Below are 21,226 nucleotides of genomic sequence, written 5' to 3' on the forward strand. Positions count from 1 at the left end.
ACAGACATTGGTGCTGGGGACAGGGGTGGGCTGGGCACCTGACACTCACGTTTCTGCCCTCGGCGCCTGGGTCTCCTTGGTCACCTTTCTCCCCAGGGAGGCCACGGTATCCCGGAGGGCCCTGTGAAGAGACAGCAGGTGAGGCAGTATCCTGAAAACCCCAGCACATTCCCACAGGTCTCGATGACCTCCCCCACTCGCTGTACCAGAGGTCCCCCTCCACTCACCCGGGCGCCTCTGTCCCCTGGCTTTCCTGGAGGCCCCGACTCACCCTAGGACATAAAGAGATGGGAGGTGAGAGGCTGGGTAGGAAAAGCAAAGGGGATGAGGCAGGTGAGGGGCAGTGAGAGCCCCAAGGGAGGGGTGGCACTTACCGGGGTCCCCTCGTCGCCCTTCTCACCAGGCTCACCCTATGGCACAAACAAACCGGCACCCAGGGGGGAGAGGAAGAAAAGATGCTGTTACCTTCCCTGCTCAGCAGGGATGGAGCTGCCCCTAGCACCCAGCTGCTTCTTCCCTCCTACCAACCTCCCCGCCTTCGGGGCAGACCCAGACCCAGCAAACATCCCAGGGCTCCACACTGGTGCCCCTGCTTCCCCCAGTCAGGTGCCCCCGCTCCTTGCTTTGTGTCTCTCTCAGGTCCCATGCACAGGACCTTACGTCTGTCAAGAAGGGCCTCTTGATGTTGCCATGGCAATCTGGCCCAGCATCACCATGGAAACTAAGCCTGGAGGTGCAACTTCACTGCAGCCAGGAAGGGGCTCTCTGCTGCTGGAACACGCTGAGCCCCAGCAGCACCCCCTGCCTGCCCTGCACCCTGCCAGAACAGGCCCCCACCCCCTGCAGCGCAGCCTCTCCCCGTTACCTCCTTCCCTCGCGGGCCGGGCTGCCCAGGGGACCCTGCTCTCCCCAGCTCCCCTTTCTCACCGGGCTCGCCTGGGTCCCCCTGCATGAGAGCAAATCAACACGGAGAGGAGAGAGGGAGTCAGTGTCCTGCCAGCAACAGTGAGGGGTGTCACTGCACACACATACGCACACACTCGCATACGCACGGCTGCATGCACACATGCACAGACCCACACTCTTGGCCCACATACATGTGACAGAGAGGGGGAGAGGCCTCCCACACCTCCCGCCCCAACCCTCACAGGAGAAGACCCGCAAGAGCAACCCCTGGACCCACACGCCATATTCTCAGCACAAGGGGGGCAGAGAGGTACACAAGCCTGCACAGCTCCTTATCCTTACTGCTTCCCCCTCCTCACCCCCCTAAGCCATTACCTTGGGGCCACTCCTGCCAGTGAGGCCAACAGTCCCCTGGAGAGAAAGAAGCCATTAATGGGGCTGAGGGGCCTTGCAGAGGCCGAGGGGGGTCAGAGAAAGCAATGCAGGGAGCTGCACTTGTCTGTGGGCTTCTCCTGGGGCAAAGGCAAGGGCAAGAGAAGCTGTGTCCCTCCTCTCGGGGTCCAATGTGCACAGAGCCTCTTCTTGTGCAGAGGCTGTGAAGGCCCTCACAATGGCACGGGGTGCTGGGCCTGTGCAGAGCTGGCTCTGCCTCCCCTATGTTCACCCGCAGACCCTGCTCATATGAGGTGGCAAGGGCCAGTCATCACCCCCACCACCATGGGGGAAGCTGAGCTGTTCCCTCCTCGGGGAGCTCCAAATCTGGCCAACAGCACCCTGGCATCCAGGAGGCCCAGAACCACGGCTGCCGACCCCCATGGGAGGGGATGCCGGGCAACCCACCAGACTTACCCTTTCCCCCTGCTCTCCTTTGGGGCCGGGTGGGCCAGAGATGCTTAATCCAGTGGGGCCCTGGAATGGAGAAACGCCGGGTCAGGAGGAGAAGCAGCTCTCCCAGTGCCTCACAGGTGAGGGACTGCTGCCACTTGTCTTGCCCCCAGAGAAGGGTGGGTTCGTATGCTCAGAGGAGGGAGTTACTGAAACACCACAGAGCAGGATGCCCAGCAATAGAGATGAAGACCCTCCATCCTGAGCCACCAGCGGGGCTCAAGCCTGAGCAGCCCCCCACTCTGCTCAGGGGCTGAGAGCCACTGCAGTGCCCAGGCAGGCTGTTTGGCTGCAGGGGGCTCCTTCCCACTAAGGTTTGGGAGAGGATCCAACTGTCTGCAGCGAGGGCGGCAGTCCTAGGTTTCAGTGGGCACTGGAGCTGGCTTCAGCCCCTGCTTCTTGCTGGCTGCCCACCCCCAAGTAGAGCTCCTGGGTGGGTGCCAAGCCCAGGGACCCGGCCCAAGGATACTCACGCGGTCTCCTTTATTTCCAGGGTCTCCCTTGGAGCCAGGGGGACCCTCTGGTCCTGCAGGACCTTTGTCGCCCTGGAACAGAAGACATGGCCCTGTGAGCCACCCAGACTGGACACCTTCCCTTGCAGATGGAGGGGACTGTGCACCAAGGGGGAACGTGGCTGAGGAGGTCCCCCCCCAGATGGCAGCAGGCCCCCTCCCCTCCAAACCCATGTGGTGTGTAGCCATGGGGTCCAGTCGGTGAAGCGTACAGATGTGACCCGCATATCATCTCCAGACCTCAGCCTCCATGATTCACACCAATAGGACAAGGGAGGGGTGGGAGTAGAGGGGGAATGCCAGGCAAGACTAGCACTGGCTGAAGGGACAAGTGGTGAGCACAGCACGTGGATATGGAGTATGCGGACATCCCCTGGGCACTGGGCAGCATGTACAGAGTTGAGCAGAGGCCTGGGCTCTCACCCGTATGGCTGTGCAGATGCCCTACCAACCTCCCTGCAAGCTGGGGGCAGAAGGGATCAGCCACCAGACATAGCCTCTGTCACAGTGGGCTAAGCTCTACACCTCACCGCACACTGTGCACCACGTGGACACACAGCAAGATAGAGAAGCTGCAAAAGAACACATCAAAGCAGTCTTTGCTGCCATTCAGGCAGAAGCACCATCAGTTACCTTCTCTCCTTTGATGCCAGAGATGCTGGAAGCCTGGGGAGAAAAAAAGAACAGCTGAGGCCTGAGAGGCCGACAGCAAGCAAGTGCTCCTGGAGCGCCCTACCTGCCCCTGGCAGGGGGATCATTACCTCTCAGCCCTTGTTCTGTGCCCCTGGCCTCCACAGAAACAGACCCCAGTCCATCTCCTGGCTCCCCCCTGTACCCATGCTCCTGTGGGCGCAGTACCACCTTGCAGCCAAGTCCCCACCCTTGCACCCCCTTCTCATCAGCACTGCTGCTGGACCCCTACTGCCCGCCCTTCCCTGTAAGGCTCAGCTCTCCTCTGGGGAGCCCCGGCCCACCCTCCCTGCTACCCAGGAGGTCACTTACCGGCCTCCCAGGTTCCCCAGGAGCTCCTGGATCTCCCTGACAGAGGGAAAACAAGAGAGGACAGATATCAGCTGCCCCTGCCTGGCACCCTCCCCACAGCTTCCCATGGGGGCATCAACTTCCTCCAGACTCAGACCCGTCCACCCCAGCCCTTGGCCCCAGGGTCAGCATGGCCACCCCAGTGCAGGCCACTGAGATCCTAACCCACCCTGAGCACCAGGGCTTTGGTGGCTCAGCCACACTGATGCTGACTGGGGGTCAGTCACATAAGAGGAGGCTCCTCCCAGGCCGGGGCCAGAGCAGAGGCATGGACTGCTACCCCCATCAGCATTCCCCCCACAAACAGCTGTGGCCATCGCCTGCAGGGGAGCTAGTGTGGAAGGTGGAGCCAGTCACACTGCAGTCCAAGTGCCTGCCCCCAGCAAATACTGTCCCCTCTGTAACACTGGAGCCCCGACATGTGCAGGTAGCACTGAGCAGAGCAGCAGGCCACCAGACTCCCATGCTCCCAGCTTTCACTGGAGTACTAGCCAGGGGATCGAGCACAAAGCTCCACCTCCGCAGGGAAGTCCCCACACCGCAGGGTCCCTTCTCCTTAGAACATCCCTCTAGAGAAGATGTGCTCCTGGCTGCTTCTTCAGAAGACCCGAGCCCAGCCCCGCTGCCTCACCTCCCCAGGGCCTCTCCTCTCTCAGCCCCCAGGCTCCACCTTCCACCTTGTGTCAGGAATGAAGCCAGGCATAGAGAAATTTGGGGGGGGGGTTTGGCTGCTTTATCTGTTGCATTAAGGGTAATCACAGTATTTTGTACACTGAGACCATGCCCTGCTGGTCTGGGGCTCATTACTGAGCAAAGGACACTGAATGTAGCAGCCCCAGGATGTCCCAAGAGACAGGTGAGGGAAGAGCATATCCATGGCTGGAGTGCAGTGCTAGAGGACAGCATCCCCTCTCACCCCACAGGCACCCCAGCAACACTGTGCCCACCCCAATAGCTTCCCAAGGGGTACAGCAAGTAGGCAGGGCATAGGCTACAGTGAAGGGTCCCTACCTTTTCCCCTCGTGGACCAGCTGGTCCTGGCAATCCCTGTTCCAGAGATTAAAGAGACAAGAAAGCAGCCCCTCAGAGCACTAGCATAGCTGTCCCATGTCCTGGCCAGGCACACCAGGCCTTCAGGGAGGCTCACGCCACAAGCCAGTGCAAGACTGAGCACAGACCCAGTGTCCATGTTCAGGAGCAGGAGGATGGTCCTGCCAACCTTGTTGACTTGCAGTCTAGGGCCTCAGTTAAGGCAGAGCAGTTTCAAACAATTGTCTCTGCCCCTTCACACCCCACAGAGAGCCATCCAGGCTGCACTTGGATGCCCTGATGGCTGCTTCTGAGGGAAGAGCTGCCATGGTGCAGCAGCAGGGGATGCCTCAGCCTGGGTCCTCTGCCAGGGCCTCCAGCAGTGCTGGGCAGGCAGGTGTTTCGGCACCATAACTTTCCACTTCAGCCAAACAGAGCCTGCCATACTCACCTCTCTGCCAGATGGGCCCAAGCGGCCTGGACCTCCGGGCTCCCCCTGACAAGGAGGAAAAAAAAGGCCTCAGGGGAAACAGAGCATTCTCGGGACATAGGCTCCACCTCTGAAGGTGGGCACAAGGCAACCCGCTTGGGCCAGAGCCACCTCACCCAGCTGACTGCTTCTGCCCTTCTCCTTCACCCACTGAAGCCTCACGGCTTTGCTCCTACCCTCCTGAGCTGCAGGTTGGGAATGGGGTTTCGGGCAGATGACCCACTACAAAAGCTCACAGAGCTGGTTCACTGCCCCCAACCAGCACCCAGCCCATTGTGCTGCCACATAGAGCCATGCCACCCCCAACCTGTCCCTCCTGTGCCTACTGGGGCTGCAGGCAAAGATCTGGCACCATCATCACATGTATGTTGGAGACAGAGCTAAGGGAGCAGGGCAGGGTCCCAGACTGCTTGGGTTGGTGTGACCAAAGAAAGCAGAGAACTACATTTACATTTCAAAGGCAGAACCTGTAAGAGGTGAGAGAGTAGACTACACTGAAAGCATGAGGGGTGTCTTATACATGAGGGACATGATATATGTGAGGGGCATGATATATGTGACTATGGCCAAGGCACCCAAAAGAGAGAAGGAGGTGCAGATTCGCCTTTAAAGACACAGGCAGAGATGAGGTCTGTGGAGTCTCCACTCCAAGGCCTAAGACCTGCGGATTCCACAGAAGGGCTTTCTGAATCCCTGGCTGTAAGGAGATACTTTGCCCTCAGGACTACATAAGATTCATGCACAGGCTTTCTGTTGTCTTTTTGGTTTATTATATTGCATTTTAAATTAGACTAAGTTGTTCAAGCATTTCTGAATTCAGTGCCAGTACCTAAAGTCTAGTATTAAATTTGGTAACAGGGTGAACAGCACAAACTATGGCCAAGAGCCAGACTGAGTGACTTCCCTGGCAAGGGCTGTCCCTGCCCATTACTAGGTCTGCTGTAGCTGCTGTGTGCCAGCTGTTCCCAGAGATTGGGTCTGGGGGGGCAGAAGTGGCTGAGGTTAGCCCAGAGCAAACTTACCTTCTCCCCTTCAGGCCCTGGGGGTCCACGATCTCCCTACAGGAGAGGGAATGAGACTAATTCAGTTTGGCTCACACTCCCCGAGTGCCCTCAGGTGAGCCTGTGATAGCTCCCCAGCAGATAGCAGATAGCACCTCCCCAGAGACCCCTCTGAAACAGTGCACAGCTTCCAGGTGCTTTCCCCAGCCCCCTGCAGGGGCTCAGACTCTACCAGTCAGTCACCAAGGACACTTCACAGCCCAGTACATTCAGGGAGGATCCTGGCCTGGTTGTCCCTCCCCTTCTAGACAGGAGGTGATCTCCTCTCCCAGGGGCTCATTTCTCCCTCTGCTTCTGAGGCAGATGCTTTGGAGCCCCACCATGGGCAAAGGACTCCTGGTATGTGGGACCTGCAGGGCCAGTTTCCTTTCTCCAGAAGCCGCTGCTCCCAGCAGCAGAAGGTGAAGCTGAGTGCTGCTACTTCCCTGTCTCTACCCCCTGGGTCTGGGTCCTCCACCAGGCTGCTACCAGCCAGGGCAGCAAGAGGACCTGTTGGAACCCAAACCTAGTGCTGGGCTGGCGGGGCAGAGGGGGTCATGAACCCTGGAGGGCACAGGTTACTCAGTGTACCCCACACTCACCTTTTCCCCTGCTTCTCCAGTCTCTCCTGGAAGCCCCCGGTCTCCCTGCCATAAAAAAACCCAATGGTGTCACTGTCAGATGATACAAGGACCACACCAGGGATGCCTGGCATAGCTGAGGTGCCCATGCAGCCTGGGACAGGGGGAGCAGGCTCCACAGATCCGTGTGGAAGGAAAGCCACAGAGCCACCTACCTTCCGTCCTTGCTCGCCTGGTGGTCCCCGGGGGCCCTAGCAGAGGAAGCGAAAATGTCAGATCTCTGCCACTGAGCCCAGGCCCCACTCAGCCAAGAGGGGTCGGCCATGCCACCTCACCTTCTTTGCCACCTGCTGCTGTCCAAAGCCAGTGCAGGATGACATGCCTAGCCCAGGGCAGGTCCATGGTTGGGATGGGACCTGTCCATCTCCCAGGACCAGACCTGACCTCCTCAATGTACCCAGGCAATGCCTCCCTTTGCTCAGTCCTGCTCCCTGGGGCAGGACACAGGGTGGAAGCTGCTCCCAGCTGGGCCTGCCATTGGGGCAGTGCAGTGCCAGGCCACCATTCCAGTTCAGCACCCGTGCAGTCTCTTGGCTCTGCTGGCTTGGTGCCCTCCAGATGCTGGGAGTGGGGAGAGGGGGACAGGAGCCCTTTCCTACCGAGAAGGGGCTTTGCCATGCTGCACAGAGGCAGAGATAGCTGTTGAGCCTGACACAGGTTCTGTTCCTGCCCTGCTCAGTCAGGGCTCATAAGTCTAACAGCGCTGGCCACTCAGAGCCTAAGCCTGCTCCCCTCTTGGGGTCCCAGGGTTCACTGGCCCCCTGCCGGCTGGGCGCAAGCCACTAGGATACGGCCAACCTCCTCACCCGATCTCCTGGATCCCCTTGACGGCCGGGCGGCCCTGGAAAACCTTCCTCTCCATCACCCTGGGAACAAAAAACAAAGCGAGAGCTGATGAGAGGCAAAGGTATGGTCTTGGAGGGACATGGGGGACAGGCACAGCAGATGGCAGGTATTCCAGACACCCCTGCCTCTCTAGGTTAGCAACAGTGAGAGAAACCCAGGGAATGGAGGCCTCCACACCCCATGAAACAAGCCTCCTCCTCCACCTCAGCCACCCCATCACCAGCTCAGCTAGTAGAAGGGAGCATGGAGTGGGATTCCCCCAGAGGGCAGAGGCCAAAGGCCCTGCTCTCCCACCCCTACGGTGCACCCTCTTACCTTCTCTCCTTTCTGTCCTGGGAGCCCTGCAGGTCCCCGGGGCCCAGGGTCACCAGGCAGGCCCTGAAGAATGACACAGGAAGAGCAGCTGAGCTGAGCCCAACATGAGCAGCAGAAGGCAGGGGGCCAGACCCAGCCTAGAGTGAGCAAGGCTTCCTGAGTCCAGGCTCAGCACTGGTGGGAAACTGGCCCCACACCGGGAGGGGGATGCTGGGAGGGGGTAGGTGGATTTAGGCGAGGACTTATTCAGCTCCTTTCCTAACTTGGACCCAATAGACACCAGGGCCAACCCCCTATACCTTCCACCCTGCTCAATGCTTCACCCTCACCCCATCCATCTCTCTCCATGTACCCCCAGCTGCCCCTCACTCCAGCTCTGCCACAGCCCTGTCATGGTAGGAACAAGTACTCACCGGGACACCTGGCTCTCCTCTGGGTGCTTCCCCATCAGTCAGCCCTGGGGGGCCCTACAGAGACAGGCACAGGAAGTCCTGCTGTCACTGCATGCCCTGAAGCCCCACAGGAGGCAAAGCCACAAGGGCCTCACATGCTGGCCACACATGTGGGCCCGCATAATGGCCATACATGGCCATGACTCCCCATTTGCTGCATGTGAAGTGACTGGGCCTGGAGAACAATGCACCCAGAACCCCACAGGCACCCTGCCCTGCAGTGCCTGCCATCCTCCCATCTCTGCTGTGCCCTGGCAGGGGGCATTCTTGCTCCTCCACATCCAGCACCAGGGCCCATCCCAGCTGGGACCACAGGGGATGAGCCAGGGAAAGAGGAAAAAGTGGGGGTGATAGTGACTCACTCGTTCGCCACGGTCGCCTTTCTCCCCCTGCAAGAGGAAACGTGCTCAAGTCAGAAGTGGCTCCTTGCTGGCAGGCTCCCAGCATGGTTACCACTTTCCGATAGGGCAGTGCTGAGGACAGGGAGAAGGGGCATTCACAGGGCAGGGGGAGAAGAAATGAACACACACACAGCCCCTCTGTCCCCATAAGCAACTGGCAGGGGACTGTATGACAAGGGGCCACTCTGCTGGAGGCCAAGGCACAAGCAGCAGCTCAGCGTAGCTCTATGGTGTGTGTGTGGGGGTGGGGGATGACTCTGTCCATTCACTCCTGACTGGGGACATGGAGACGTCCTGAGTATGCCCAGGTGGGTGATACACCCAGCATTCCCGTATGAGCAGAGGGTGGGGATGCTGGCCTATGTGGGAGATGGCACCAGAGGCACAAGGTGAGAGGCTACAGGGGCATGAGCCCAAGGAGCTGGGGCAGGCTGGACCAACAGACATGGAGAGGGCTGTGGAGGGCACATGGGGGCTGCTTCTCAGATGCAGGGTGTGGGAATCTGTTCAGAGGACATCTGTGTGCGCACAAAGGAGGGTGCCTTGCAAGCCAGACTGTCCCGCTGCCCAGGATGGGGCTGGGCTGGCTCCTCGCTGGCTGGAGAGGGACATACCTTGACAAAGTCTCCAGGAGGTCCTGCTGGCCCTGGAAGTCCAGGAGGTCCAGAAGGTCCTGGGTCACCAAATGCTCCTCTGGGGCCAGGGTTTCCCGGAGGCCCAGGGATTCCCTAGGGAATGGGAGAGGAACCATCAGTGGTCGGCATGGGGGACACCATGGGGTCCGGAGCAGAGGAGGAGCAAGTAGTACCCAGGCCTAAGGGCATCTGGAGTCAGTGAGTGAGCTGCCTGTGCTGCCCAGCCATTGGCAGTGCCAGAGTCAGAGGGGCAGGAGGCAGAAGAACAAAAGCAAGGCCTTGAAGGAGACAGACCTTAGAGTTTAGATTATGGTTGTATGGGATGGTCTGGATAGGGCTGGGCCTGACTCAGGCAGGGGTTGGACTAAATGACCTTTGGAGGTCCCTTGCAACCCGACTTCTGAGTGCGTGACTGGAGATAGCAGGGGAGGATCCAGGCTGCTTCAACACTGGTGCAACTTAAGAAAGCAGGGGGCTGCATTTCAAAGCGAGCAGCAGGCACTTTGTTAAAACCTATAGACACTACGGAACCAGAAAAACATCCTGAGACATGTAAGTCGTGGAAGACGTGAAAGGAGTGAGGGACGTGCTGTTGTCCAGGCAACTAAAAGCGGACAAAAGGGCATGAATCACCATAAAACCCAAGCAAGGATGAAACCTGTAGGACTGCTCTCACCATCTAAGAAGAGCTGCGGATCCCCCAGAAAAACCTCTGAACACCTGGCTGCAGACTCTGTCCTTGGGACTACATAAGACTTACGCAGAGTTTCTGCTCTGTCTTGACTCAGGCTAAGTTGTACGCTGCTTTGTCTTGTCTGTTGTGTTTTAGCTTAGGCAAAGCTTTTCTGTGGTTTGTCTTCTGCTTAGAACTGCAAATTGCTGTGCTCAGTAAACACTCTCTTCAGATAATGGTCTGTTCTTGTCCAAGCTATTTTATGACTTCAGTGCTCTAATATTAAAGCCCAGTAATACCCTGCCAGCACCAGCATAGGGCCCAGAAGCCCTGGGCTGCACTCAGACACCCCAAGGGCTGCTTTGGACTACATACCGGAGTGCCCGGCTCTCCTTTCCGCCCAGGGAGCCCACCTCCTCCATCCACGATTACACCAGGCTCCCCCTGCACAAAACAAAAGGGTAAGAGTCATGGTTCATGCCCTGCATCGTACTCCAGGGTCACAGCACCCATGAGATGTAGGACAGTCACCCATCAGATGTAAGACAGTCATCTGACATCAGTGCTGCAGTAGCATTTAGGACAAGAATCAAGGGTGGATTCTGCAGGGAGACATGGGATGGCAGCATGGACTGACTAAAGCAGGACACTGGCCAGGGCAGGGGGTGGGGAGATGAACAGCAGCCTGGTAGAGAAGGAAGCAGGTAGTGATCACACATGGGCCAGAGCTTGGTGGGGACACTTCTAGCAGACCTGACCCCCCTAGCACCAAGCTATGGCAATGAGGTGAGTAGAGAGCAGACCCCACGGTGGATGGAGCCCCTAGTGAAAAAACAGACCTGGGCCCATCTATTCCATCACTGGAGCTCTGGTGTGACCCGAGCACCCTAGGCCGCCTCCTCCAGGGCGTCAGAATCTGCCAGGAAGTCGTGTGGCAGCCCTTGGAAGAGTCCTGGGCTACTCAAGGGGTACAGACTGTGAGCTCCCCACACCCATCCCAGCCTGGGCATCAGACAAGACACTGCAAACAGAGCCTGCAGTGTGTGTCTATGAACACCGCGCCTGATGAGGAAGCCAAGATGGCAAGCCCAGCTAGGCAGCCCCAGGCAGGATGGACATCCACCTACCGGCTCGCCTTTCTCTCCCTTGGGCCCAGAAAGCCCCACGGGGCCCCGCAGTCCCTGGAAGGCAAAGGCAACAGTGAGTAAGAGAGCTCTGGAAGGGGGAGCAGGGTTGGGGGATAAAGACAGCTCTACTTACAGGTTCCCCTCTGGAGCCTGGAGTGCCTTGGCTGCCCTGGAACAGAAACATCAAGCCAATCAGGTAAGCATGTGCCTGTTGCCTAGCGTGGGGGGCAGGGGAGACTTGGGGGGGCTGAGGCATGCACATGGTCTGCATGCTACACCTGTGGCTGGGAACACAGAGCATGAGACAGGCTCCTGGAACAAGGGAGAAGGGTATTGTGGACTGAGGGTCTCTGAACTCAGGAGAGACCTCTTTAATTCAAGCCTGGGGTTGCTGCTGCTGTTGCGATTCTGGGTAAGACCCTGGGACAGCTCTGCACTGCCAAGAGCAGTGGGCAATGGGATGCAAGCTGCCCAGGAGATCAGGGACCCAGGAGAGAAATGTAGAGCCCAGGGGAACAAGGGGCATCACTTACTGGCTGGCCGGGAGAACCAGGGTTGCCAGGGCGACCAGGGCTTCCTGGCACCCCGTCTGCTCCTGGGAATCCCTGTGGAGAGAGAGGGAAATCAGTCTGTGGGTTCCTGTCTCCTGCCATTCCCAGGTGCACCTGCACTCCAGCACTGGGAGTATACTCCATGGGTGCTAACTCTGTGGATGCCCCAGGGCTCAAGCACCCACCGAAAAAATTAGCAGGTGCTCAGTACCCATGCAGCCACCTGCAGATGTTAAAAAAAAAAAAAGCGCTTTACCAGATGAAGCAACGCGATACTTCAACCCAGCTCTACAGTGTCTGTAAAGATCAGGTGCTTCAGAGGGGCTTTTTGGTGCTTTTGGCTTAAGGTGATTCAATCAGCTATTAGATAAAAGTACCAAAAAAGCCCCCTTAAAGTGCTTGATCTTTACACCTGCTCCAGACCTGGGTTTAAGTAACACGTTGCCTCTTCTGGGCAGGCATGGGGTTTGGTGTGGGAATGCATTGAGTTAAAAGTAAAGTGCCAGGTTTGGTTTTGTTTTGTGTTTTGTTTTTCGTTTTTTTGGTAGGGGTGATGTCTGCAAGCACCCACTGGCAAAAAACAAAGTCAGCACCTATGACTGGGAGACCTTCACTTCCCAAAAAGTCCAGCCATGTGGGGGCAGCCCCAGGGACTGGCTTGTGCTTGTTTTGAGAGGCCTCTGCAATTGGGATGTGACTGAAGCTTTGGAGGAGGGGGAGCACAGCAGAGTTTGCTTTGCACTCCCCAGACGCTCCCCAGGGCAAGACCCCTCCAGGGTTGCAGAAACACACTGAGCAAGTAAAAAAGAGAAGAGCCCCGTTTTTGTATTTCTCAGGCCACCACTGCCCATCTCCCAGTGCCCCACAGTGCCACATGGAGGGATCTCAGGGGCCATGCACTGGGAACACACACATGAGTCTGGAGAGGGGACCCCAAGGTCCCATGCTCAGAGACAGCAAGTAGCCTCGAGAGCAGGGCAGAGGATGCCCTGTCTCAAGCTAGTCTCCCCATTGCCCTTGGAGCTCCTATGAGCCTGGTGAGCCGCTCCAGCAATTACTCACCCTCTCCCCCTTCTTGCCTGGCTGCTCGATCACCTGGCCGGGGGCACCCCGTGGTCCTGCAGGCCCCTGAGGGCCCGGGAGCCCATTGCGCCCCTAAAGGAAGGAAGGAAGAAACCACCAAGTGAAATGACATGGGGAAAGTTGGGGGGGATTTCTCTCTAGGGATTTCTCCACAGAGCCCTCTGCCCATCTTCTGCACCTCCCCAGTACACAACCACCAAACAGGAGCAGGACCACAAGGACAGATCCCAGCACACATAGTGAGGTCACCTGGGCAGGGCCCTGCCACCTTCCCCTGTCTGGACATCAAGGCAACATGGAAGCCCCAAGAAACTGTGGGCTCTCCCTCACCAGCCCTCATGGAGCAGAGCCCCTGGAGCTATTGGCAGTGCCTTACGATGCTCCAGGCATGCCTGGCCTTTTCTGGTCACAGCAGGATCATAACAACCCCCCCAACTCTGGGGTCAACAGACAGAGGGATGGGGAGGAGGAGGAGGAGGAGAACATTACCGGTTCTCCAGGGGGGCCGGGCAGCCCTATGCGTCCTTTCGGTCCCTGCACAGAAACAAAGCCAGGAGTTACCAGCAGCTAGGACATGGGTCAGAGCCCATGAGTCTATCAGCAGCAGCTGCCAGACTGAGCAGCCTCCCAGCCCGCCCTCTTGGTGCCCCCTTCCAGCACCTCCCTGTGACACTCACCATGTTGCCAGGCTCCCCCTTCTCACCCTGCAGCATAACAACAAAGACACCAGAATCAGGAGCAGCACAATGACCCCATGGCATGTCCACACCCTAGCACCCGCTGACCCTGGGGCAGGGAGGCCATGCCTGCCACCCCCACACACCCCTTCCTGCAATCGGAGCTGTCAGCCCAACCAACTCCCCTGGTTGGCCCACATGAAGGGCAGGGGGAAGCACCCTCCATAGGCATTCGCTCTCCTTCACAAGGCCGCCCCCACGTCCCCTCCACCCCCTTCCTCTCCAGGGACTACAGGTCCCTCTGGATGCACCAGTGCAGGGCATGTACAGATCCCCCATCTCTGCAGCCCCCTCATGTGTCCACCCTTGTCCCCTGCAACCTCCTCTGCTGCTCCTCACTCCAGGCCTGCACTGAGCCAGGAACCCAGAATAGCCCCATGCTGACCTCCCCCAGCTCCAGGAAGGGCCCAGGCCCTCTCCACTTCCCATTGCTGACTGAGCGCCCTGTCCACCCCATCCCAGGGAAGCAGCTACAGCGCAATGTGGCACAAAACTCACCTTGGGACACTGTGTCACGCAGGGCTGTGGCCTTGACTGTGGAAAAAGGGGCAAGTTCTGCATCAGACAGCTGAGCCAGAACCAAGGCCCGTGGAGGCCAGAGGAGGGAGGTGACAGGAGGTGCCTATAGCCAAGTCTGAAAAGCATTCCCCATATAGAAATCGACCCCCCAAGCCAGCCCAGTTCCCACCTGCCACTGGGCCAGCACCCGAGCCCAGTGCCCACTCAAGGGGACTGCGGGAACCCCTTGAAGAAGTCAGGCCCTGCCTGCCCCTCTGCTGGCTGCTCCTACCCCCGGGATGTCAATTATCTGGCAGAGGGAGCTGGCGAGCTCATCCTCCAGCCCCAGTGAGGCTGCCCGTGAGTCTGCAGCAGAGAGGACATAGCGGGGGTTGTCATCTGTGACGATGCGGCGCAGCTGCTCCCGGTCTGCGCCTTCCATGCCCACCGCCAGCACCTGGATCCCTGCCCAGGAGAGAGAGAAAGTGGCCTCCATGGGGAGCAGCCCAGTAGCAACCACCCCAGTCCCAAGAGCTGGTGAGCAAAGGGAGAGGGGGAACCAGCTCCAGTGCCAGAGACTGCCTTGAACAGGGGTCTTGGCCAGTCCCACTGCTGAGAGGAAGGGGCTGGGTGCCCTTCTCCCTGCCCACCCCTCCCATTCTCAGCAGTGCCCTAGTCCTGCCCCACATCCCCATGGCCCAGCCACCCTGTCCCAGCCGCTCCATGTGTCCTGCTCTCACCCACAGCCTTGGCCTCCCGGGCTGGCCCAATGATGTCATCACCTGAAGGGCTGTCAGCCAGCACCACCAGCACTGCCGGCACGTCTGGTCGGCGCCCCGCGCTGGGGCTCAGCATGTATGACCTGGCGAAGTTGATGGCTGCACCTAGAGAGTGGGAAGACGAGTCACCCAGGGGCCTGAAGCCTCCCTAACCTGTGCACTATTTGTCCCTCCAACCCCACCCACCCCAGGACAGCCAGCCAGCCCCTGGCCAGTGGAAAGGGGCTGCAGCAGCCTTGAGAAGCAGAGTCCCACGCCTCCCTGCTTCAGCCTCAGAGTGCAGAGCCAGAACAGGGCCCCACACCAGGTCCTGCCCACCTCCCCTCTGCACCAGACTGAATCCTCGGTATCTTGGGGGCTGGGTGGCAGGCAATGCACACCTCATGGGCACCATGGGCAGCCGGATGCTCACAGCCACCACTCCCAAGCCCCTGTGGACACTGGGGGCTGCGCTAAGAGGAGGTGAGGCTGGGCTGCCATGCAGTGCACCTCACCTATTGCATTGCCACTGGGTTCTTCATAGGGCAGGTTTTGGATCTGCTCCAGCACAGCACTCAGGTCACTAGAGCGGTTCAGCAGGATCCAAGGGCGGCTGCGGTAGCTGTAAACCACCAGGCCCACCTGGGGAGAGAGCAGGGCTCAGCCCAGCCCTTAGCACAACAGCCCCAGGGCAAGAGGGTTGGGGGCAAGTCAGGGGGTGCACAGTGAGGCTGATGGGGGCAGGAGGCCCCGGCCCCCAGGGAGGCAACCAGGTTAGTACCTGGGTGGCGTCAGGCCCCAGCTGGCCCAGGGCAGACACAGTACTGGCAAGCAAGGCGCGAACGGCTCCAGCACTGAAGGCGCTGTCCCGGGTGCCGTGTACCAGGAAGACGATGTCACTACGGCCACCCCTGCAAACTGGAAAAGGATAAGGCATGAGGATGTCAGCAGGGTGAGAGAAGGGGAGGTAAACCTCAGCCCTGTCCAGCTGGGCAGACGCCCAGTAGCCTGAAAGTGAAGAAGCCACTGTGCTCAGTGCCTCTGCCCTAAAACAGGCCTGCCCCCTTGTACATGCCCATCCCAGGAGCTCAGGTGCCCTAGAGAGAAAAGCTAACAGCTGAGCTGGACCTGGAGCCTGGAGAAGGACACACCAGCCAGTGCCTACCTTGGCGCTCAGTGAAGGAGGAGGCCGCACCCACAGCACTACCATACGTGGGCCGGATGCTGAAGGTGTACCTGCCTCCCAGCCGCAGCCCAGACACCTGGTGGGAGGTCGCTGACCCAGGCAGAGTTGTTTTCATCTCACCTCCCCCTGACATGAAGGGATACAAGGCACATTCACAGACACATTTTGAGGCAGACGAGCTCAGCAAGGGCCTTATCCCCTCCCCATACCCTTCCGCAGGACCCCATCACCCTCCACAATGGCTAGGAAGATATGCTGGAACTGGGGACCATCAGGTATCCAGCTTTGATGGAGATGGGTACTCTCCTTCCTAGCTTCCAGGCTGAGCTCGGACACCATTGCTGGATGCCAGCCACCAGGGCATATATTTGTGGCAAGGCCTCCAGTCCAGACACTGCCCCAGTGCCCCTCACAAGTGGAGGGACCTGAGCCTCATAAGGGTGAAGCCAGGACCAAACACCAGTGCCGTGAGCTAGGCTTGCATAAGAGTTTCCACAAGCCTTGTTTTCTCCCAGCCCCAATACCATGTACACCTTCAGCCAGGCCTATCACAGCACCGTCTTGGGGGACAGAGAAGCCAGGGAGGAGCTGGGTCTTGCTGGGGACTGGCATGAAAGTGAAGTCCAGGACTCATCTCCCTACAGGAATCCCCTGCTCCAAACAGCCACAGGGCCTGGCTCCAAGCAGGCCCTGATATAGCTATGCAGCCTGGAGTGCTGACAAGCCTCTCTGTACCTGTGGGGCTGTTCCAGGTGAGGATGTAGCCAGTGGCACCAGACGCAGGAGTCCAGGTTAGCAGTGCAGAATCATCTTGGGTCTCTGCCACATGGAAGTTGGTGACTCGGCCTAAGGCTGTTTAAAAGGGAAGGAGTGGGGGCTGCAGTGGATGCCTTCCCCTGCAGCCAGGATCCAGCCCCAGCCTCGTGGGGATGCAGGGCAGGAGGGGTCCTGGGACAGCGAGGCCTGCAGCTGCAGTTCCCAGACTCTCCACCAGATGGCCCCCCCTGCTGCTCCACAGCTCACTGCAGGGAGCAAGGGGGTCCCCTAAGGCCCTGAGCCCAGCAGATCGCTCAAGTGCTGGGGAGAGCAGCTTTCTGCCTCCCTCAGCCTCCCAGGGAGGCCATGGGGAACAGCTGGCACAGGAGGGTCCCTGCCCTGTGCTCCATACAGGGAGGCAGAGGGCTGTCCCTTACCAGTAGTGGCCGTGATGGCCGCAGGCTTGCTCTCCTGGCTGCCCACCAAGCTGACAATGCGGATCTCGTAGCGCTTTCCTGCCTGCAGGCCCTCTATGTTGTATGTGTCAAGGCTGGCTGGGAGCACCTGGCTCCTCTCAGGCCCACCTGCCCCATAGGAGAGAAGGGGTGAAGTGGGCTGGGCCAGGTGTGCCATGGGTGCTGCAGTGGGGGGATGTACGCACCATCTACTGGGCGCCAGCTCAGGCGGTAGCCAGTGCTGCCAGGCACCGGGGTCCAGGAAAGGCGGATGCGCTGATCTGAAGGGTCAAAGGCCTGAAGGTCCCCCACGGGCTGGGGTGGAGACACCTCCGCTGCTGGAGAGGCACAGACAGGAGGGACAAGGGGTTAGGAAGGAGGGAATGTGCCACACAGAGCTCTGGAGCAGAGGTGACTGGTGCCCTCTGAATCTGGGGGGGCACCCACAGACACTGCTGGTGTTGTCAGCAGCAGGGCCAGAGCTGGCGAGCATCCACAGATGCTGGCGGTGGGGGCAGAGCTGGCGAGTCCCCACAGATGCCGCCAGCAGCGGGGTCAGAGCTGGTGAACATCTGCAGACACTGCAGGGTCAGAGCTGACAAGCATCCGCAGATGCCACCAGCAGTGTCAGTGGCAGGGACGGTCCTGTCAGGGAGGGCACATTCTCCTGTGCCCCCCTACGTGTCGCCTATGCCTAGGAGGTTAGATGGGTGGGGAAGTCTCAGGGCAGGACCCCTCAGGTCCCTCCCCAGGCTGAGGCACCTGCAGGGCACAGAGCTATCACAGGGCAGCAAGCAGCTCTCAAGGCTGCTCATAGGGACTGACTGGGTGCCTGCCCCATGATGGACTCTGCCTCTCCCAGAACCACCCATCTGCCCAGGCCATGGACCCCAGTGCACTGAACCACTCCTGCCCACGGCCCACATGGAGGCTGCCACTCTGAGACCAGGACCTCGGTGACCTTCACTCCCCCCCCCAGCAGGGCTTCTCACGGTGCAAGGCTGGAACCTACGCGTGGTGACGGTGATGGAGACAGGGTTACTCTCACGGTTGCCGATCAGTGCTGTGACCTTCACAATGTAAGTGACACCGCCCTCCAGGTTCAGGATGTCAAAGGAGCTGGTGTTGCCAGAAACCACATTGCTGCTCTCAGGGCCCCCTGCAAAGCAGCAGGGGGTTAACTCAGCTCCCCAAGGGCAGTAAAGGATTGGTGTCACAAGGGAACACTTATGCCCAACACCGGGGTTTGTGACTACCACAGGGCCCAAGGGCTGGAGAGGAAGTCCACTGTGCATCAAGCAGGCATGAAATGGGGCGATGGGTCTCTACAGGCCCACGCTGGCCTGCAGCTCATGAAGCTGGGCTGAGATTTGGGGCGCTAGAACACGCAGGCAGCATGGCCTTGTACTTTACCATCCTGCCGGCTCCACACCACCCGGTAGGCCGTAGCCCCGGACACCCCAGCCCAGGCGACTCGGATAATGTTGCTCCTGGGCGCAAAGACCCTGAGGCCGGAGACCATTCCCACCTCCTCCGAAGCTGTGGGAGAAGGACAGCAAGATGCTGGGATCACTTGGGATCGCAGCTGCAGAGCCAGTCCCAGGGGGCAGGAACAGGGGCAGGGGCTGGGGCCCACAGGCCAGACCAGACCTCACCTGTTCTAGCAACAATGGTGACGGGGCTGCCCTCCCTGCTGCCCACCAGGGCCGAGACCCCAATAATGTAGTCAGTCTTGGCCTGGAGCCCTTCAATGGTGAAGGATGTCATGTCAGGTGACAGCACCCGGGAGATCTCCTGCCCTGTGGGGAGAAAAGGACAAAGAGCAGTGAGTGGCTTTCCTGGGCAAGGCACATACTGGAAGGGTCAAGGGCTGTGCTCCAGAGCCATGAGGCTGGGGCCACCAGAGCAGTGACCTCCATAGCTCAGAGCAGGACTCTTGTCTGCATTTCATGGCCTGGCCCAGTCAGTAGCTGCCAGCTGGGTGTGACTCAGTGAAAGGGGAGTGGCTGGGATACAGGACTCCAGACCAGGATCTTCTCTGGGAACAGTGGGATGGAGCATCCTCCTGCAACACCTCATGAGGCAGATGCTCAGGCCAGGAGCACAGAAGTGAAAAGCAAAGACCTCCTCACTCATCCCTCCAGGAACCTCTGGCAGCAGGCTCTGCCCTGCAGCGATGGGTCTGGCCCAGGAGAAAGTAGCAACATGCCCTCGATCCACAGTCCAGTAAGCGAAGGAAGCAAACAGAGCCCAGCCCCCTGCACCAACCATTATGCCATGCTGCAAGGTACATGCTCACATGGGTCATCTAATGGGGACAGCCCCCAGAGCCTGCAGCCAGTCTCAGCACTGGACAGCCTTACTCCACTGGAGGCCACATGCACTCCTGACACCTACCATCAGCCGATCGCCAAGTCAGCTTGTAACCTGTAGCCCCAGGGAGCCTTTGCCATATGATCCGCAGCTGGTTAGGGCTGGCCTCTGCCACCTGCAGGTTGGTGATGCTGCCCACTGGTGATGAGTCTGGGGAGAGAGCACACAGGTGGGGGTGGGGGGGTGCGTGGAGGATCATCCTGGAGCCAGACACCTCTGCCCTGCCCATCCTTCACACCCAGGGGCTGGCCCAGGAGTCCATACCCAGGACAGTCCAGCAGCCCTGTCACAGAGCGCCCCAGAGCAGAGGAGCTCTCCCAGTCCTGAAGCCCAGAGCCCAAGCTCCTCTCGGGAGTTTCTCCAGCACTAGTGCCGAGACGCACAGTCAACTCTACTGAACAGTGCCTGGGAAGGGACAGGTGCCTGGCAAGGACAAACTGACCACTGACCCCTCCTCCACCCCAGGCCAAGTCCTTGGGAGCTTGGGAGAGGATCCCCACTGCTTGCAGGCGATGGGCACACTCAGTCCTTCCTGGGCCTCCTGGCACTTAGCTTCCATACCCAGACGGATGCTGAGGGAGGCAGCACTGCCCTCCTGGCTACCAGCCAGGGCTGACACGCGCACCACGTAGACAACACCCTCCTTCAAGTCGTCAAGGTCCAATGTGGTCTGGCTGCCCGGGATCCGCCTCATCCTCTCAGTGCCATCTTCAGGGGAACCAGAAAGAAAGGGAAGTCTCAGGGCTCACTCGGGCACTGGTATCATGAAGTGTCTGCCCCCGAGGTGCGGAGGCATCCTGGCTGCCACCCTCATGGCTGTCTGCCTGCAACACCATGCCACACTGACCCTAGATGGGCCTCAGCTTTTGGGGTGGCGCAGTCTCAGGAGAGGGGCCTATTGCCCCCACTACACACATGCCCAGTCCAAGGGGTAGGGTGAACATGGTTCTTCTGGGGCCTGGTTTACTCTAAAGGCTCAGGGGCCCTCAAGATCACTCAGACAGTGACTATATCACCCAGCACTGGCCAGCTGTGCCAGGGGGGCTCAGCCTAATGGCACTCTGGACTCTGGCAAAGCCTAGGAGAGTAGGACAGGGACCAGAGCTGCCAAGTGAGAGGAGTCCAGCTCAATTCCCAGCAGTCCCAAGGGAACCTTTTGAATATGAGCCCAGTGCACCCAACAGGGCAGTGCCTGGAACCCCCAGCCCAGGCCAAGAGGAAATGTGCAACTTCCCTGAGCAGGGTTTTGGCTCTGGGACCAGTGACGCGGGCTTTGCTGCTTATGTTATAAGCTAGGCCAGTGCTGCCCACCCAAACCTCCAGTCCTGAATTTAGCTGCATCGGGCACAGAATCTCCAAGCTCCTCCCCAGGAGTCCCCAGCTGCAGGGCTAGTACTAGCTGACTCCTCCCCGGCATCTCGCCCCCATGGTACCCATCCACAGAACTAGTGCCAGCTCTTGACTGCCCTCCACCCCCCAGCACTGAAGCACCCAGCCACAGGGCACTAGCTGCCTACTCCTCAGCACAGAACATTCAGCCGCAGGGCTGGAGTGTGGCAGAAAGCCACCTTGTTTCTCCCCAAAAACTCTGCCCTGTGACACTGTGACTAAAATCTCTGAGCTGCAACCATTTGATTAGGATGGGCCCAGCACACAGGGCACCGCACCCTCGGCCTGTCTATTTAGGTAACTTGAGCTGGCTGCATTCCTGAGGGCGGGGGGGAAACCTGCTCCCTCTGCCTACATGACTGGCATCAGCCACCTGGGTGAGGGGCTTCTACCTGGGGAGCTGGGATCTGCCTGGTAACAGGTGATGTATTTCAAATTGGTTGGCTG

At 59.3% G+C, this 21,226-nt stretch overlaps 1 protein-coding gene across 1 annotated transcript in view; it reads right to left on the minus strand.

Annotated features, from left to right (window-relative positions):
- The window catches only part of COL7A1 (collagen type VII alpha 1 chain), an 80,284-nt gene that overhangs the window by 41,315 nt on the left and 17,743 nt on the right, over window positions 1-21,226 (minus strand). Inside the window, exons 16-55 of the mRNA XM_019536858.1 lie at window positions 19,952-20,098; window positions 19,415-19,540; window positions 18,673-18,816; window positions 18,431-18,556; window positions 18,030-18,176; window positions 17,224-17,355; window positions 17,000-17,146; window positions 16,542-16,658; window positions 15,786-15,932; window positions 15,402-15,538; window positions 15,136-15,262; window positions 14,607-14,746; window positions 14,155-14,331; window positions 13,863-13,898; window positions 13,305-13,331; window positions 13,117-13,161; window positions 12,607-12,699; window positions 11,527-11,598; window positions 11,127-11,162; window positions 10,994-11,047; window positions 10,242-10,310; window positions 9,173-9,286; window positions 8,520-8,546; window positions 8,119-8,172; window positions 7,706-7,768; window positions 7,351-7,410; window positions 6,700-6,735; window positions 6,506-6,550; window positions 5,886-5,921; window positions 4,825-4,869; window positions 4,356-4,391; window positions 3,306-3,341; window positions 2,937-2,969; window positions 2,265-2,336; window positions 1,756-1,815; window positions 1,282-1,317; window positions 866-946; window positions 375-410; window positions 228-272; window positions 50-121 (exon numbers count right to left, since the gene is read on the minus strand). Of these exons, the coding sequence (XP_019392403.1) occupies window positions 50-121; window positions 228-272; window positions 375-410; window positions 866-946; window positions 1,282-1,317; window positions 1,756-1,815; window positions 2,265-2,336; window positions 2,937-2,969; window positions 3,306-3,341; window positions 4,356-4,391; window positions 4,825-4,869; window positions 5,886-5,921; window positions 6,506-6,550; window positions 6,700-6,735; window positions 7,351-7,410; window positions 7,706-7,768; window positions 8,119-8,172; window positions 8,520-8,546; window positions 9,173-9,286; window positions 10,242-10,310; window positions 10,994-11,047; window positions 11,127-11,162; window positions 11,527-11,598; window positions 12,607-12,699; window positions 13,117-13,161; window positions 13,305-13,331; window positions 13,863-13,898; window positions 14,155-14,331; window positions 14,607-14,746; window positions 15,136-15,262; window positions 15,402-15,538; window positions 15,786-15,932; window positions 16,542-16,658; window positions 17,000-17,146; window positions 17,224-17,355; window positions 18,030-18,176; window positions 18,431-18,556; window positions 18,673-18,816; window positions 19,415-19,540; window positions 19,952-20,098 (3,233 nt within the window). The remainder of the gene's footprint in view (window positions 1-49; window positions 122-227; window positions 273-374; window positions 411-865; window positions 947-1,281; window positions 1,318-1,755; window positions 1,816-2,264; window positions 2,337-2,936; window positions 2,970-3,305; window positions 3,342-4,355; window positions 4,392-4,824; window positions 4,870-5,885; window positions 5,922-6,505; window positions 6,551-6,699; window positions 6,736-7,350; window positions 7,411-7,705; window positions 7,769-8,118; window positions 8,173-8,519; window positions 8,547-9,172; window positions 9,287-10,241; window positions 10,311-10,993; window positions 11,048-11,126; window positions 11,163-11,526; window positions 11,599-12,606; window positions 12,700-13,116; window positions 13,162-13,304; window positions 13,332-13,862; window positions 13,899-14,154; window positions 14,332-14,606; window positions 14,747-15,135; window positions 15,263-15,401; window positions 15,539-15,785; window positions 15,933-16,541; window positions 16,659-16,999; window positions 17,147-17,223; window positions 17,356-18,029; window positions 18,177-18,430; window positions 18,557-18,672; window positions 18,817-19,414; window positions 19,541-19,951; window positions 20,099-21,226) is intronic.

The sequence above is a fragment of the Crocodylus porosus genome, unplaced genomic scaffold (assembly GCF_001723895.1).
Source record: "Crocodylus porosus isolate Cpor-Errol unplaced genomic scaffold, CroPor_comp1, whole genome shotgun sequence".
Classification (NCBI taxonomy): Eukaryota; Metazoa; Chordata; order Crocodylia; family Crocodylidae; genus Crocodylus; species Crocodylus porosus.